At 36.1% G+C, this 18,576-nt stretch overlaps 1 protein-coding gene across 4 annotated transcripts in view; it reads left to right on the plus strand.

Annotated features, from left to right (window-relative positions):
* csmd2 (CUB and Sushi multiple domains 2) overlaps nucleotides 1-18,576 on the plus strand; it is a 343,711-nt gene that overhangs the window by 109,600 nt on the left and 215,535 nt on the right. For all 4 annotated transcript variants that reach the window (XM_067411157.1, XM_067411158.1, XM_067411159.1 and 1 more), the window contains exons 4-5: nucleotides 2,269-2,463; nucleotides 11,436-11,643. In XM_067411157.1, the coding sequence (XP_067267258.1) occupies nucleotides 2,269-2,463; nucleotides 11,436-11,643 (403 nt within the window). The remainder of the gene's footprint in view (nucleotides 1-2,268; nucleotides 2,464-11,435; nucleotides 11,644-18,576) is intronic.

An 18,576-nucleotide genomic window follows, 5' to 3' on the forward strand; every position in this document is an offset into this window, starting at 1 on the left:
TTAAACTTTCAATAAGTCAGCCGTTTACTTACATAATGTTAAACAAGTGCAATTTAACCGCAATAAACACAGTTTTTCCCTGAGGTACTGAAGGACTTGAATGAGCTGCATATCGCCTCTTTCTGCCATTTTTGAATATGAAGAATCCTCTCCTGTGGCATCACAGGATAGCGCAGCGTCCATCGAAAGCAGTAGGTCATCCGGGTACTTCTTGCCTACGGTTTTTCGAATACTATGAATTTGGACATACTACTCGCCTCGCATACTGTTTTTCGCATACTATATAGTAGGGAAGTATGCGATTTCGGACGCAGCCATTGTCGTTTTGCTAGCTAGCTAGCTAGCAAGCTAACTAGCTAGATATCAGCCTGTTAGAATTATTTGAAAATATCATTCGGTATAACCAAAAGTATAATTCGGCAAAACCGAAATTTTGGTTAAACCAAATTACTTTTTAGGTGACAAACTTTGTCCATCTTCTAAAAAATGACAAAAGCAGTTTTAATTGACTATAAAAGCCACATAGTCTCATTGTTAAAGGATTAGTTCACTTTCAAATAAAATTGTCCTGATAATTAACTCACCTCCATGTCATCCAAGATGTTCATGTCTTTCTTTCTTCAGTCGAAAAGAAATGAAGGTTTTTGATGAAAACATTCCAGGATTTTTCTCCTTAGTGAACTTCAATGGCCTCCAGACGGTTAAAGGTCAAAATTACAGTTTCAGTGCAGCTTCAAAGGGCTTTAAATGATACCAAATGAGGAATAAGGGTCTTATCTAGCAAAACGATCAGACATTTAAAAAAAATAAATACAACTGTATGCTTTATATAAACAAATGATCACCTTACGAGTGCTTCCGCCAAAACCACACTTTTGTATTTTTCAAAAAGATTACGCTGTATGTCCTACGCCTTCCATATTCTACCTACGGAAAAAATGTAACTGGCACTGCTTTCATTCCATAAGTAGAATAGGGAAGGCGTAGGGCATACAGTGTAACCTTAATTTCTTTTCGACTGAAGAAAGAAAGACTTGAACTTCTTGGATGACATGGGGGTGAGTAAATTATCAGGCAAATTTTATTTGCAAGTCAACTAATCCTTAAACACTTAATAAAACTTAATTACTTATATCTCTGTTTTTTTACACTTTTAAAAACCTTATTTGTCAGTGACCCAGATATTTTTAATAAATTCTGAGAGATTTCTGTCCTTCCATTGACAGTCTACGCAACTACATTTTGATGCTTCAAAAAGTTCATAAAGAGATTGTAAAACAAATCCATATGAACTGAGCAGTGTAGTCCAAATTTCTGAAGAGACATGATCGCTTACTCTATCTATCAATCAATATATCTGTTTGTTCTATCGTTCTGTTTCTGTTTCTCAGTCGTTCTTTCTATCATTGTCTGTTGTTCTAGAAATTAAAATGTTTTGACTATTTTTATTTTATGTCATTAAGCCTTCTGAGCTAAAGAACAAATAATTCTGATGCTGTTATTGTCAGACTTGTGATTTTGAACAGTTCCAACTTTGCAGATTTCGTTTCCCCAAAATGACCACCTAGAGAACTGACATGAGACTTTAAGGTCCTGCATTGTCAATATATCTTGTATACATTGATATAATGTAAATGTTTTGAAACTTGACAAATGAGTTTTTATCAAAATGGTCAATCACAATGGTTTGTGATGTGTTGCATTACTGTAAATGGACTAAACATTACAGTATGAACAATTCAGTAATGCTTTGTATTATTCGCCATCATTTCCTAGCAATTTTCCACCATTTTAGGCGTTACGACATTACATTATAGATATATCACTTCATGCTATTACTGCAAATTGAAACCCTAATTCTGTATTGTAAACATGTCTAAAGATTAAAATATAATAATAATAGTTTAGGATGTGTATGCGCATACATACTGTTTAAAAGTTTGTGGTGGGTACTTTTTGAAAGAAGTCTCTTATGCTCACAATGCTCACAAAAGCTGATTTTATTTGATGAAAATGCAGTAAAAACTGTAATGTTTTTAAATATTATTTACAGTTCATTTATTATTTTTTTTACATATTTTAAAATTATTTGTTAAATGTGTAAACTATTTTAAAATATTTCAGATGGAGGACATGAAGTTTAGATAATATAATTAAACAGTAGTATCTTTTTAACATGACAAATCTCAATGGATTTCTCTGTCAGGTAGTATGCTATATGCAAAACAGTTTACATTTTTTTTTCTTTGTTTCATTCTCTCATTCTAGCCCTTCCAAGCTACACCTGTGGAAATCCAGGCCAGCTGCTCAACGGCATGCAGCAAGGCTCTACTTTCAACATCGGGGACAAGATCCGCTACAGCTGCAACCTGGGTTATGTGCTGGAGGGCCACACCGTGCTCTCCTGCCTGGCCACTTCCTCCGGCACCGCTGCCTGGGACTTCCCCCTGCCGTACTGCCGAGGTGAGTCTGGGGGCTCCATATGGGCAAGGTGTGACTGAACCTCCTGAAGAGAGACTCAAGAAAAGGTTACCAAGCATCTTTATCAGGGCTGACAGATATCCTAGCGTTTAGTAGCAGGTTGGTTGCACAGTTCTATTTTTCCTGGATGAGACGCAGTAGAGACCCCCGAGGTGATACCTGCCGACGTGTGAAAGCCGGGTTGTGTAAGACAGCGGGGTCACGTGGTAGCATGGTAGCTGTTGCCTGGGGGACAGGAATATCCAAATGCTCTCCGCCATGATACTCTGAAAACATGCTGACAGTTCGAGGCCAAATATTAACACGATGTGAGCCCCCATTGACATCTTAAGTCCAGTCAGTTTGACGCAAAGCACAGGCTCATAAATATGCATAAATGAACTCTGTGTATGCATGCTTTTATTTTATGAGAGGCATATTCACATATTCATGACAGTCTCATAAAAACATGCATAGGTCTTGCAGTTAATAAAACAATGACAAAGTACTCCACAGATAATAGCATGTATAATGTATTAGACATATGCGAGTGCAATGCACTGTATCTGTGGTCTCCAGATCGAGTGTGACTGTGTTCTCGCAGGCCAGTATGAACCAGGGCCATCTGTGCCCGGGCTGGGGGACAGGAAGCCCACGTAAAGACACACATGCTCAGGCACGCAATGCCAGAAAGAGACCCCTTCTTGCCAATGCTTTCTCTTAATTTTAACAATTCACATGCGGAATTTTGCAGCATTTTTATTACTTTTTTTGAAGAAAGGTACAACGTGGTAATTTTATCATTTTATTTCTTCTGGATGTAACTTCTGTGTGGTAACCAAAATGTTCTTTTTTTAATAAGGGTTATTATGCTTTTAAGGTTTTTTTTTTTTTTTTTTAAGCGTTCACAACAGCATTTTAATGCCACATTAAAGAAAAAGAAAAGGTATGAGATAGTAAAGTCGTGATCTCTACAAGATTAAAGTTTATGTGACAAAGTAACCTTTAATCATTTAACATACAATATTATTCTCAAGATTTGTCCTGTATTATCAAAACATTGCAAATTTATTCTCTTAATGATATGATTTTTTTCCTCAAAATCTTTTTTGTCATTATTTTCAGGGAAGCACCGATACCACTTTTTCCAGAACGAGTCCGATACCGTTAACTTTAATTTTTAGTACTTGCCGATACCAAGTACCAATGCCTGTATTTTCATTGCATTTTTAATTTTTTAAAATATTGAGTAGAAAACCCAAAAGAATATGAATCAAATCAGTTGGCTTAGCAAATAGATATTTCCTTCAGTTATTTTCATGCCTAATTATGATTGTTAAATGTATTGTAAAAGCTACTGTTACTTTCATCATATTTTTAACTGTTTGTTTATTTAAGACATAACTGACTAAGTTTCACAAGGATACTTGCCTATACAGGCATTTTGACATAATTTTGTGTGAATTTGTCTGTTCAAGCCCACGAAGACATGAAAGAGAACTTGATTTAATAGGCTATTTGCATGCTGTCTGAGAGGCAGATTTCTGGGCACGTGCTTCGGATGTTTGCGCACAAAAAAACTTGAATTGAAAGCATCATATTATTACTGTACCGCGTTCCTGTAATAATGTAGGGAACCACTAGTCATACATAAAACATGTAACACTTTTTTTACTTGCACATACGTTTTAGTTTTAATCCAAATGACACGTGCTGAGTGAACGATCAGCTCTCGCTCTCTCTTTTACCAGTTAAAGTTAGTAATATGCTCCTTGTTTTACTTTCTTTGCTATTGCCATAACTTTCCAGCAATGTCTGTAAAAAAGGGATGCGATCAACAGGCTTGCACATCTGTGCCTCTGCACGCTCAATCCACTCAGTGTTTCGTTCTATCGATTCTGCTCTCTGTTTGCTCTGTTGTTTGTGTTTCTTTGTCACAAGCACTGTACTGTACACTCTGCGTGTTATCGGTTGCTGGTATCGGAGCATTTTAATTAGTACGAGTACACGAGCGGTATCTTGCATCCCTAATTATTTTAATGTGGCACTACGTTGCCATTATATATTTCCAGTTGGGTTGGAAATCATATCTACTCTGTATCCTTTGTAATCCTTTATCTTTTATCTTTCTCCCATTTGAATGGTTTTCAGATTAATTAACCATGGGACCGACGCCAAACGGAGTTCTGGTCTGTACACATGTAGAGAAAACAGCAAAGCAGAGGTCTTTGTAGCTGACAGCATACAGCCTCCTCTCTGGCTCTGGGTGGCAGGAGGTTGGGTCATTTCCCTTAAAGGAGTCGCACAGTGTCAGAAAGGCTCCAGAAACCATCTCGCTTCTCTGTCCTCATTAGTGCTTGTCTTCTAGGCCTCTTCTTTTAAACTTCCTATAGAGCATATTATAAATATTTGATCTAATAAGCTTACATGTCTACATTTATATACATCAATAATACTATCCAAAATGAATATATACATTCAGATCTCTGGCCTCTAAGCCTCTCCACACAGTCTGTATCCTCACATCCCTCTCCAACCCCCTCTTTTACTTGCGCTGTGAGAATACATTTAACATTCTGTATTCAAAACATCAAAATGGCGGGCTGTTGGCATGCCAGCCTCCTCTATGGCATACTGAATGGGATGATTGTTCCAGAAGGAAGATAAGAGAAAACCAAAAAGTTGAAATTGCACGGACTGGTTGGATCTGTTCTTCCTCCAAAATCCTTTCCTTTCCCTCTTCTTTTGCCTGTTGTTGTTCTCTATCAGTGCTGGCTCTCGGGTCTCAGGGTGCCGCTGCACACCACTCGCTGCTGTGTTACCATGGCAGCCGCAGAGCCCGAGGAAGGCAGTATGAAGAGACATGAAACACAAGCAGACCATCTTTTGTAGGGGCTTAGATCTTTATGCATCACACATCATCCGTTTATCCAAGCCAATTGAACAAGTCACTTTGATATAAAAGACTTCCTTGGGCAGTTCAAAGGTCTGCTTGAGCTTATTAAGAAAACTTGATTGATTTAAGCTAAAATTCTGTTACATATAGTAGCTGTCAGAAAATGGGCAAGCCTTACAAAAATGGGGGTGTTTTGATTGTTTTTTTTGACACTGAATGATTGCCCTATACTCTAGTTTATTAGAGCCCGAGCACCGATGGTGTGAGGACCCTGTTGTAATTGCTCAGTCAATTCTTCTTCTTCTCCGAAATAAATCGCATTTTTGAGGGCTTAAACATGCTCGAAAACTCATGAAACTTTGCACACTTGTCAGAAGTGGTGAAAATATACATCTGATATGATCATGGTCTCTAAATTGAAATAATGAGAAACGCTGAGAAATAATCCATAACCATTTGCAATAGACCTACAGGGTATAAAATTATATAAAGTTTAGTATAAGGTTGATTATTTCTGCAGTCTTACTATACTGGTATCCCATATGTGGTGGTTTAAATTCCCGCTTGAGGTCTCTGGAAGTTTTAAAGCAGTCTTCTGTGGCGGTTGCAGAGCGGTCATGTCTGTAACGTTGTTTTTTCCTCATAAATGTGGACACGAAAAATAAAATAAAATTTATATTTTATGTTCTGTGGAGAGCCAACCCTTCTTCATTCTGTGGACAGTTTTACTTTTGGTTCGCACATTGTAATTCACAGAATTCCTAAAAAAATGTTTTGACACCTAAAACTTGGTGACTTTTTTTTTATTCACGTCTGTAACACATGTATATTTCCCTCATCTACAATATAAAACGATTTTATTGAAGGACATTTTTCTAATGTCTGGATTCCTTTAATAAGGGACTATGAATATATAAACAGACGGTTCAATATGTTGGTATTAAATGCATTCTCTGAGAATTTATATTTTGAGTTTTGACTGCAAATGTCACGTCCATAATGCTGGAATTGCCCAATGACAAACTACTATGTTCAAATGTTTGAGGTCGGTAAAAGTTTTTAATGTTGTGTTTGAAAGAAATCTCTTACAGTATGTTCAAGGCTTCATTTAAAACAGTACTATTGTAAAATATTATTACAATTTTAAATAACTGTTTTCCATTTGAATATATTTTAAAATGTAATTTATTCCTGTGAGGCCAAAGCTGAATTTTCAGCATCATTGTGTCTTGAGTGTCACATGATCTCTTCAGAAGTCATTCTAATATGCTAATTTGGTGCTCAAAAAAAAAAAAAAAAAAAAATTATTATTGTTATCTTTTTTGAAAACAGTTGTGCTGCATGATATTTTTGCAGAATAGTAATAATTCTGCAGAATAGAAAGTTCAAAACAACAGCATTTATTTGAATGAAATCTTTTGTAGCATTATAAATGCCGTCACTGTATCAATTTATTGTGTCCTTGCTGAATAAAAGTATCAACCTCTTAAAAAATTACTGACCCAAACTTTTGAACAGTAGTGAATTGTGATTGGTAGTCTTTCTTACATTTATTTGCATAATGTATTGTGATTGGTCTTGTGTTCCTTGCATATATGTAATCATTTTTTACACTGTAACACTATTCATTTGCTTTTTTTTTGCAAGCACATGAAGCAAAAATCTAGATTTGCTTTTAGGTTTTGCAAATACAAAATTATTTTTCACAAAGCCTTTTATAAATATTAGAAGTTTAGACGTGAAGTCACAAAGTCTCAACAAGATCAAACGACCAAACTGAGAGGCAGAGCTGAGGCCAGTGATCGGCGTGTTCTACTGAAGTGTGAAGGAAACTCTTGGCTGGAATACCAATAGCTGGTCCTCCCTCCGAACCCTCCCTCCCCTGCCTCCATTGCGCTTTTTTTCCCTCTCCATTCCTCTGTTACAGAACTCTCAGAGGCTTCTCCTCACATATGCTCTGTGTCTCTCTGGGGAAATGTAAGAGTGACGGATCCGACAGAAGACTGACAGGGCCCAGGTCCTCCCGCCGTTTTCCACTCACAGAAAAGAAATCATGCGATTAGCCAGTCACCACTAATGAATCCCATGCTGGCCTGTCAGAGAAGAACTCATCACCCAGCAGTGACAAGCAGGCTCCTTCACCTGTGTGAGGCATATACACACACACTCTGCACTCTCTCTGACATAGTTTGTTTATTTGCTTGGTGAGAGAGAATTTTGCTTGCTAGGTAGGTGTGATGACTCACTTTTTCTCTCACGTTGTCTTTCCCTCCTCAAACTCACACATGAACGCCAACTCAAACGCCTTCTAAACAAATCTCCCATCACGCTCTTTCCCCCTTAACCCTTCTTTTACCCCAGAGAGGCTTCTAGTTATCATTATGAGTCACTCACTCGCTCACACAGAGGCTCTTTGCTCCTTTACTTGCCTGGAAGGCAACATATTCACTTGGCATGCACCCATAATTCAGAATTCTTCTGTAGCTATCAAACTAGAGGCTTTACAGAGAAGGGATGTCTTTGCATGCCACATTTTTACCGTAAATGTGATGAATGACTTGCTTTTTTCTACACACAATGGAGGACAAAGACCATATTTAAAAATAAATAAGATAATTTTAGTATTATATAATAATGTTTGTATTTATATACGGTATATGTAAGGGATAATCCACGGCTAGCGGTGCATTAAACAATTTTAATGCACAACGTGGAGACGAAGAACAACAGCTAGCTTTGGATTATCTTGCTTATACCATGGTCATTTGCCAGCATTGTGAACTTAATTAAAGTGAAATATTAAAGCAATAATTTACTGGAAGGGTAAAATGACGGTTGTTTTCATCAGTTATGGCTTGCTGGATCTAGCATCCCGCGACACAAAGATAAAGTAGTGCGTAAGATTACATTTATTTGAATGAATGAATTATAGCATTTATTTGAATTCATTATCGAGAGAGCGAGAGATGTGTGTGAATTACCTTTGTCTGTTCAGAGTCTCTCTAGTCTCTACTAACTCTTTCTCTGGCATTAACAGAATTTTTGAGAAGGGTATAACTGCAGCCTGGAGATGACCAAATGAGTGTGGGAACTCCAAAAGGGGGTGGGAGCTCCAAAATAGGGTGTGGCTTCTTCCCATTGGCAGATAGGTATATGAAATACATGCGCGATATTTTCCCCCAATCTAGTTCAGTGCAAACTCCGCCCCACAGCCGATTTTACAGTGCTGATTTCCAACACAATGCTCAAGTCAAGTCAATTTTCATTTGTATAGTGCTTTTCACAATACATATTGTTTCAAAGAAGCTTCAGAGTGACAATAGGAAAATTATTATCGAGCTAAAGTTGTTTTTTGATTGAATCACTTCCGTTGTAAAAATTGTTAATTATTACTTTAGGGGCTGCTTAAATGACACCTTTCCTACTGGAAAAAAAAAACAAACAAACAAACAAAAAAACCAACAACGAATACCTTTAATGTATCATTGCCGTTTATTTACGTTTAGTCTATAGGTTTGCGTGTTTGAGTGTGTATGTTCGCAGAAGCTTGTTTTTTTTTTTTTTTTTTTAAAAAAGGGATATTTGCCAAATTACTTGTCTGATCTGCATAATACAGAAAAATTTGTTGTGTCCACGGATCTATGCGAACTGGAATAATTTTTATAACGTTTTATCTATACATAGGGAAAGGAAAGGGAATGAGGCCTTCACAGGAGATAATTTAGTTGAAACGTCAGGGCTGCATTACCGTCATGTGTAGGCGCAGGTCCTTCACAACTAATGCTAACCCCTAAACCTACCCTACACCTAACCCTAACCTACATGATGGGAATTGTGCTGAATAGCATGGTAAAGAAAGTTGCAGTTCAGGAGATAAGCAGCTAATAAAATTATGCGATATAAGATCAGCGAGATGGGCAATACGGTAACTCCTCAACCGGACCTCAGCGGACAATGGGACCTTTTTTTAGTTGCACAGAGCACCGGGAAGACCCGTTGCTTAGAACAAAATGATGTCAATTGGCTGAAGCTAGAGCCAGTGGTGAAAGTCTTTGCGCATGGAGACCCCACCCCATTTTTCGTGTTTTAACTGCTGTGGGGGGCACTATTATGCATCTTCTGAAAGAGTACTGAATCTCTCCTGAACAAAACACAGGCGTGGAAGAAGCAGAAACAAGCATTAGCTTATGTAAGCAGATACATATATAAAATAACACGTTCATCAACATTAAACAGAATATAAATCAAAACTTTGAAAGCAAATGTCGACCCAGGATGAGGTATAGGACTTAGGGTTGGGCGATTTTTCAGATTTTTCAGAAGCAAAGTTATTAAAGGCACGCTGAACTTTGTTTTTAGAATGCTGTTTAATGGGTGAAACGCTGCAAAAGACGCGAGACCCGAGTGCAACACCCAAACATAAAAACAACAGGAAAAATTGCGCAATGGAAAGCAAAGACCTGTAAAGAACTACTACTGTATGTTTGATATTTCATGTTTGCATGATGGTGACAGGCTGAAACCTGCTGTTATTTTCTGTTTTTACAAAGCATTTGGTGTTAATAACAGCCTATTACTGGTGTTCTTTATTGCCATTACTTTTTGGCTAAGAAATTTTTAGCATATTTCTTATTTTAAATGATTTCTGAGTATATAGGATATGTTTAAGATGTTTAAGTTTGTACAACATTTGCCTTCATATTTAATGCATATTTTCTGCAAATATATTTAACAAATTATTCATTTGTATTATATTGATCACTTCAGGTGTGCTGCACTTGAAATATAACTTTTTTTTTAACCATATGGTAAATAAAGAGAATGTTACTTCAATCATATTGTACTTAAGTTTTTAAGCTGACTAGTTAAAAAATTAAGATTTTATATATTTTTTGTCAAATCGTCCAGCTCTAATAGGACTGTGCAAGTTTTGGGGTTGTTGATGGACTCGATCTACTCATCTGTGTTTTGATCGACGTTAAATCCGTTCCAGATGTAGTCTTTGACAAAAACATGATTTTCTCAGCTTTTTGCTAAAAATGTTGCTTTTTTTAAGCTAGAATAAAAGTTTTTGTTTGTTTGTTTTTGTTTAAAAGCATATTGACTGTTCTTTCTTGTGATATATTGCATGTTCAGATATTCATACAACAAAATATTAAAATGATCAAAAATGCTGGCGCTGGCAACTTTTCTCAAAAGCTGATGGGGAAATAGTTAAAAACTTGAGTTGAATTACTTCAAAACCAGCGATGTTACCCCCTTATTGCTGAGAAATATAATGTAGCGATTCAGTTCTATATGATTTCTACCAAAACTCATCCTGGATATCTTGCAGTCCCTGATTACCTGCACAAGCTCACAATTTTTCCAACTTAGCAGCTACAAAACAGCTTTTAGATTCAGCCTGGTTGTCCTTATTTTTTTTTATTTATTTTTTTTTTAATGCATTCTCTGTACTTCATGCCAGAGACAATGACTCTTTAGGTGGTTTTATGGAATATAATTTTTGAAAAGGAGGTCAGGTATCCAGACTCAACTTTTCTCCATGTCAAAAAAGTTTTGATTTCTTACTTTACTCAGGGGAGGGATGCATAGGAAAAAAACAGGGGAAGGGAAGTCAGTGGATCTGTTGCTTTGCCTTCACCCTCAATTGGCTTGGCTCTTTTTCCTCACCTCACGGACTCGCTGTCAGGAAGAAAGACTGAGCATCAAGAGAGCAAAAATAGAGACATTGCATTTGATTCAGTAAGGAAAGTTGGGAGAGCCAGGGGGCTCAATTACCACAGCAGCCTTTAAGTGCCTATTTATTATATAATCGTCTCCTTAACACACTTTTAAGGAGTAGAATAGGTTTTGACTTTAAATAATTAACAAAATTTTACATAGATCTCAATTAATTACACCCATGTTGCAGTGTGTTGCATCACTGGCCTGCGAGTGTTGCCCGAAACAAGACCCCCACAGCGTGTCACGGCATCTTGTCGTTTTCCTATTTTCAGCCATTTCTCCACCAGAAGATCAAGGAAATTGATTTATTCCAAGTTAAACTTGTCTATATTTGTATGTTATCTCTTCACAGCGGATGATGGCTGTGGCGGCACGCTGCGGGGTCAAAGTGGTGTCATCACTAGTCCAAATTACCCCCAGGAGTACAACAACAACGCAGACTGCACCTGGACAGTGCTAGCCGAACCAGGTGACACCATTGCCCTGGTCTTCTCCGACTTTCAATTGGAAGAAGACTACGATGTGTTGGAGATAACCGGCACGGAAGGATCCTCTCAGTGGTGAGTGCCCTAACGCTTAGTTTTTTTAGGCGTCTCTGGGAAAACCAAAGAATACCGCTCATTGTGTGCGCCGCTAAGCAGCGAGAGCGCTTGTTGTGGTGCTGTTGGCAGCGTGTAGGTGTTTTACGAGAGAGAGGAAGCCAGGAGAACCACAGTCATGAAACATCTCAGCACTTGTTCAATGGAACAGAACCAAATCACAGCTTGATTCAATTATTCAGCACATAATGCGCACAGAGCTTGGACCAAATAGAGGGGAAAAAACGTTGCAGTCCATCGCAAACCTTGTCTGGGGAGCACCGGAGTACTGTTCATTTATGAAAATGGTTTTATGGGCCTCTTAGCCTCCACATTCACACAATTTCCTTTTCACACCCATTAAGTACTGTAACAGGCTCTCAGAAACTCTTATTGGATTGGGACGGGGACATTTTTTCTATCAGGCTGTGGACCTAAATGTGACACTCTAATGACAGAAGATTAGGTTTGAATGTAAAGGATGGTGATGTGTAATGTTTAGAATATGCTAGAATATTTTCCCCTATCCCATCTTAATATGTAGAGAAGGATGTTATTTTTCGGTTGATTGTCTTGGTACAGAAATTATACACTTAACCTTTGATCTGTTGATGAGTCCGTATGATACATTCAATTCCATGTTATGTGTTTTCCTAATCAGCTGTTGTAGTGGGGCTTTGCTGACTTAATATATTTTTTGAATTAATATATTAATTGGATTTGCACTAGGTTTAATACAGTTCCATTAGTCCAAAAAATAGCTAAAGCAAACTTGTTTTTTCAGTAGAGAAACCTATTTAAAAATGTTGGTAACACTTTATAATAAGGTTTTATTCATTAACTTTAATGCATTTGGTATCGTGAACAAACTTTTTTACAGCTATTTTTAATCTAGGTTAATGTTCATTTATAAATGTACTATTAATCATTGTTAATTCCTGTTTTTTCCATAATACATTAGCATTTTTTAAAATGTTCAAATGTAAAAATGAACATGATCCTAAATTAATAAATGCTGTAAGATTGCATTTTATTGATCTTATTGTAACTAATTCATCCATGCATAAGTTTCTTTATTTCTTTCTTTGTTTCTTTCTTTCTTAAGTTATAACTTCTTCCTGAGTCTCTCCATCAGTGACTGACTCCGGTTTAAACAATGTAAGGCTGAATGCCATTACTTACAATCATCATTTTGGATGCATGAGATTCTCCAGCTTTCAGCATTCTCTGTTTTTGTTGTGCATCCGAAGTGCGAGCTGTTAAATCTCCACCCCCTTCTGGAAAGGGGGCTGTGAGCAGCAGCTCATTTGCATTTAAAGGGACAAACACATACACACACACACACACACGCACACACACACACACACACACACACACACACACACACACACACACACACACACACACACACACACACACACACACACAATTTGCTCACAACCAAACAGGGGCAAATTTGACAAGCTATAATAAATGATCTGTGGGGTATTTTGAGCTGAAACTTCACAGACACATTCTGAGGACACCAGAGACTTATATTACGTCTTGTAAAAGGGGCATTATAGGTCCCCTTTAACAAATTGAACCTCATGATAAAGTGTTACCAAAATGTCACACATTTTTGTTGATGTTTTTGTAGATTTTGTGTTATACAGAGCTTTGAAAGAATTTAAGTTGACAGTATTTTCCCAATATAATAAAGACAAATTGGACTCCCATGAAAACGTTAGGGACTTTGAGACTATAGATTCTGAACAGTGAGCCACATAAGTGGCATGCAAATTAAAACCTTATGTCTGTAGACCAATTAGACTAGCCCATTTGCTGTGGTGCCAAGAGCCTCCCTGCTGCTGGGGTCCAGCCCTATACATGTGTAGGCCTTATTGAGCAGTGACACCCTGCACTGAAGTCGTGAAGCATAGACGCGTGTCTGCCTCTTCGACATGCTCTCTAAGGGTCAACGGAGAGTGCTGAAAGAAGGTTGTTTCTGGCCAGAGGAGGCAATCGATAGACCCCACTTTTCTCTGTCCCCTTTCTGCCACCATGCATGGGGTCACTGCTGAGCCCTTAATTAAACAGGCAATTAACAGAGGGTGAGGAGTGAGCAGACGGAGAGAGACGAGATGGTGTCGTTCGACCTTGGCATGTTCTAGAAGCCTCGGGGAGAGTAAATAAAGCAGGAACGAACAACCAGAACTTCATGGGCAATTAACCAATGAAAATGCGCAAAAATGAACAAAAGAAGAATCAAACACAGTCAGAGCGGCCAATTGCTGCACAGCACATGGCAGAAAGCCAGGTTAGTTTGGTCTTTGTGGGATTGTATGAGTTGTTCTGATTATCCAAGGCGGAGAAGTAGAACCCTATGATTTCCATGAAGCAGAAAACGCAGACGGAATTGCAGAATCCAGTCATAAAAATGGAAGACAGAAACTCAAAAGTCTTCACTACAACCAACCAAAATAAAAGTGTGGTTTAACTTGAAGAAATTATGACAAATATAGTACTATTGCAGATTAGAATGTAGTTCTCAAAGTAGTAACAACAACAATAATACAGTTTATTATTAAACATTATTTTTAAGGAATATCATAATTGTCCCTGTTTTAATTTAAGCACTAAACATCTGCTGTGTAGCACTTAAAAATGAAAGGAATTAATTAAATTTAGTTTCATTACATCTTAAAAGGTTACACTGTTAAAGTTTTACACATTCATTTGATTATCACCATTTTTGATAAGTTTCAGAAAGCATGATTTTTTCGAATATTATCTTTCTTGCAGTGTATAATAGTTGTTTTAAATATCAAAATGCATTTGATTGTCTCCTTAAATAAAGAATTGATTCTGAACTGCTGAAACAAATCGTCTGCAATTCTAGTCTCACTTCCTGTTACATACCTATGTAACAATGTAACAAATTTGCATAATGCCAGCCTATGGTCTTCATTGGCTGACAGAGAGAGATGGAATCTTCGAACGAAGCTTGATAAATGAGGTGATGTGCAGTGTATGTTATGAGAAAATTAAAGTGTTTTTTGACCTTTTAATATATAAATCTATTGTAGGAGAGCTCCAAAATAACATAGGGACACTTTAAAACAGACAGCACAAAATTTATGAATTTCTGAATGAATGATTGAATGAATGAATGAATAAATAAATAAATAAAACATTTCATTGGGTACTATTATTGTTAGTTAAATAAATAAATAAATATTGACCTATTAAAGTTTTATGAATTAAATTGATTTTGGATATCCTTTCTAATTATTACAGTTTAATTAAACCATTAAAATGGAATCCAGAAAAAATAAAATGGAAATCACAAAATTTGGGAGAAAAACAAAACTTTTTCAGAGGACCCTAGATAAATTATTGTTGGTGTTTATTTGCTAACGTTTACCTGCATGTTTCTGAGATTTGTAGTTTGGATATGTCTGGATATGTCTGAGTAGGATGATTTACAAGTGTGGATGTGTAGATGTAAAAACACATCCACATTACATACAGGGGTCTCACATATGAAGTGGTCATCATTGTATACACGCTGCCGGAAGGAGGAAAGTCAAAGGCTGTGTGCAAAAATCAATATGCAAGTGATCAGGAAGAAAAACAGTGCTGCTCTGTGTCAGGACCTGTTTCTATCACCCTGAGCATTTGATTGGCATGAGACTTGTCTGTGTGCTCTGCAGGGCCCAGCTAACATCACTGGACACTCAGTCATCTGCCTGCCTATATTGAGTAGGGCAGCAGGGTAACACATGAATCACTCCAAAGTGCCCCTTTTTCCCTCTTTATCTCCTTTAGCACAGATCCACTGAGCGGCAGAACGCTACTATATCAACATGGAGATCCTATTCAGTAAAACAAGTTATCGACACCACTAGAAGCAGATGAATACACATGATATGAGCTTATCTAGTTTCAGTTAGTTTAACTTGTTAAAGAATACTGTCATAGACATGACTTGGTGGGATAGTGCACATATTCTGAGACATTGGACAGCTGTGCTCAAAGTCAGCAGGAAATCAAAATTGAGAATCCTTATTTTTTCTGGAATATTGCAGTATTTATTATAAATGATATATTCATGCACATCTATATATTGCTGTTGGTATTTAGGTTTCATTTATTTTTATTTCTGTTCAAGCCTTAGTTTTTGTTTTTATTTCAAGTTAATAATTTAGTGCTTGAACTTATTTCATTTGTTTGCAAGTCAACATTTTTAATTATCGTTTATATTTTATTTTATTATATTTCAGCTTTATTTCAATGAACAGAAATGTTTTTTAATAGTTTTACTTTTAGGGAACAATAATAACCCTGACTGGCACGAGGGTGGGACAACCTGTCACTCACATGAGATCACATCAGTAGAAAACCATAATCATCCAATCAATTCCCAATGGACAAAATCAAGTCCCACCCCCACTTTTTTTTTCTTGTTTGAAAAAAAAATAAAATAAAAAATAGTTGCTTCACTTGGATTTACATCACATTAGAGAACAAAAGACTATTGCAACTTCCATTTCATGCCAACTTTAAGTGCAGTTCATTATTATTATTATTATTATTATTATTAGTAGTAGTAGTAGTAGCATTATTAATATGCCTGTAATTTTCACAAGACAGTGAAGAAGTGGTACAAAATAATGAGGGATATTTTCTATTTATTTGACTGTTTTTTTTTTTTTTTTTTTTTTTTTTTCCGTAATTTATTCCTTTTAAATGCATTGTTTTTTTTTTTTTGTTTTTTTTTTTTTTTAAATAATGTATCACCCATACTTTCCTGCCACTTCTTGTGCAATTAACATAACTGAATGACAAACAAACAAACAAACAAACAAACAAACAAATACATACATAAATTTCTTTTGGACCTGGAATTCATTTGACATTCCAATCCATCCTAAAGGTGTTCTGGGCTTTGTTCAGGCCATTTAATTAAGTTCATATACACGAGACTCAGAAATCATTTCTGTATGGATGTTGTTTTGTGCACAGGGGCACTGGCATGCTGGGATAGAAATGGCCCTCTCTGAACTGTTGCCACATAGCTAAAATCATTCAGTCCTTTAAAATGTCACTGTATGCTGTCGCATTAAGAATTGTCTATGCTGGAATTAAGTTGCCTTGCCAGTTAATTAGAAGAGGATGTCCGCATACTTTTGGCCATGCAGTGTGTATTTAATAGACTTAATGGAAGATTTACGTTTTAGCACAATGTGGTTTCCTACCAACACCCTTTTTTTTTTTTTTTTTCTCAGATATTCAGTATATCAGATCTTTAAGTAGTTTGGTTTTTACAGATCTGAGGCAGTCAATCCTCTGAATAACCTCTCCCTGATCTCTTGTTACTCAGCAGGGTACAGAGCAAAGAACATGCCGGTATACCCTGGGCACCTCAAAGCTGCTATAATATATATATATATATATATATATATATATATATATATATATATATATATATATATATATATATATATATATATATATATAATTTTTTTTTTTTTTTTTTTTTTTTTTATGCATCTAAACAATGCTTTATTTCTCTCTTTTTCTAACTCACCAGAGTCTCTATCTCTACATCTCCACAGAGACTGACTGATGTTCAATAACTACTTGTGCTATTGATTACCTGTTTCTTCTCAACTGTGAGAGAGATTGGTATTTATAGAAAGCACTGGATTTTTGGGATGGATCCATGCCTCAAAAGGTCATTCTGCAACCTGCTTTTTTTTTCTTTTACTTTTTGAGAACGCAGTGTTGTCACTGCTTTTAATTCGTAATTTCTGATGCCTTATAATATAAAGGGAGCAATTATATTTTATCAAGCATGTACAGCTTTTTAAATCGTAGATGTTAAGGAATTTGAATGGCTTTGAATCTAATTAAAAACACACATTTGACCCAGAATATTCCCTCAAATATTGCCCAAATATTTGCTGACTTTATTCATGCTGCTGTTTTTGCTTTTGTCATTTTTGCTAATAAGAACTCATTTTTGTTGTCAAAATGAATATTGTGGCTTAACATATGGTCAGACACTTGTGTGTGTCATTGTATTATACATGGTGTTTGACTAGCGGGTGTCAGACAAATGTGTGTGTGTGTCTATACTGTTTCTTGAGTAAAGAAAATGTTGTACATATTCAAACAACCAGTATTTTATTTAACTCGTCGGTTAAAACGGCAGATTCTGTGTTATGATTGGTTAGATTGCCTGTCAATCAAACTCCCGGCGAAGGGTCAATTACGAGGTTTGTGCAAAACCCACAGACAGATGTATAAGGGTGACCAATAGTAATGACTTACGAAAAAAAAAATAATTAAAAAAAAAAAAAAATATATATATATATATATATATATATATATATATATATATATATATATATATAAATGTCAAATATAGAGGTATGAGGTTTCCACCTGACAGCGACGATATTTAAGAATCAAATGGAATCTGTAGGCATTTATTTGTTGAATATTTGGCAATTACTCAATATATATATAAGCAAATAATATAAAACAGCACAATTGTTTTCAACATTGATGATAATAAAATGTTTTCTGAGCAGAAAATCAGCATATTAGAATGATTTCTGAAGGATCATGTGACACTGAAGACTGGAGTAATGATTCTGAAAACCATCACAGTAAATTACATTTTAAAATATATTAAAATAGAAAACATTTATTTTTAATTTTAATAATATTTCACAAAATTCTGTTTTTATTATTTTTCTTTGTAATATCTAATCTTAACTTTTGAACTGTAAAATTTATTTTTACTTGATTTTACTCAGATTGGTCTAGTTTCTGGTTTTAGAGAGGTTTTTATCAGCTGGGCAAGCTAGGATACCAGATGGACGACTAGCCAAAACAGATGAAGACCAGCTTGGCAAACCACCT

This window comes from Chanodichthys erythropterus, chromosome 15, assembly GCF_024489055.1.
Source record: "Chanodichthys erythropterus isolate Z2021 chromosome 15, ASM2448905v1, whole genome shotgun sequence".
Lineage (NCBI taxonomy): Eukaryota > Metazoa > Chordata > Actinopteri > Cypriniformes > Xenocyprididae > Chanodichthys > Chanodichthys erythropterus.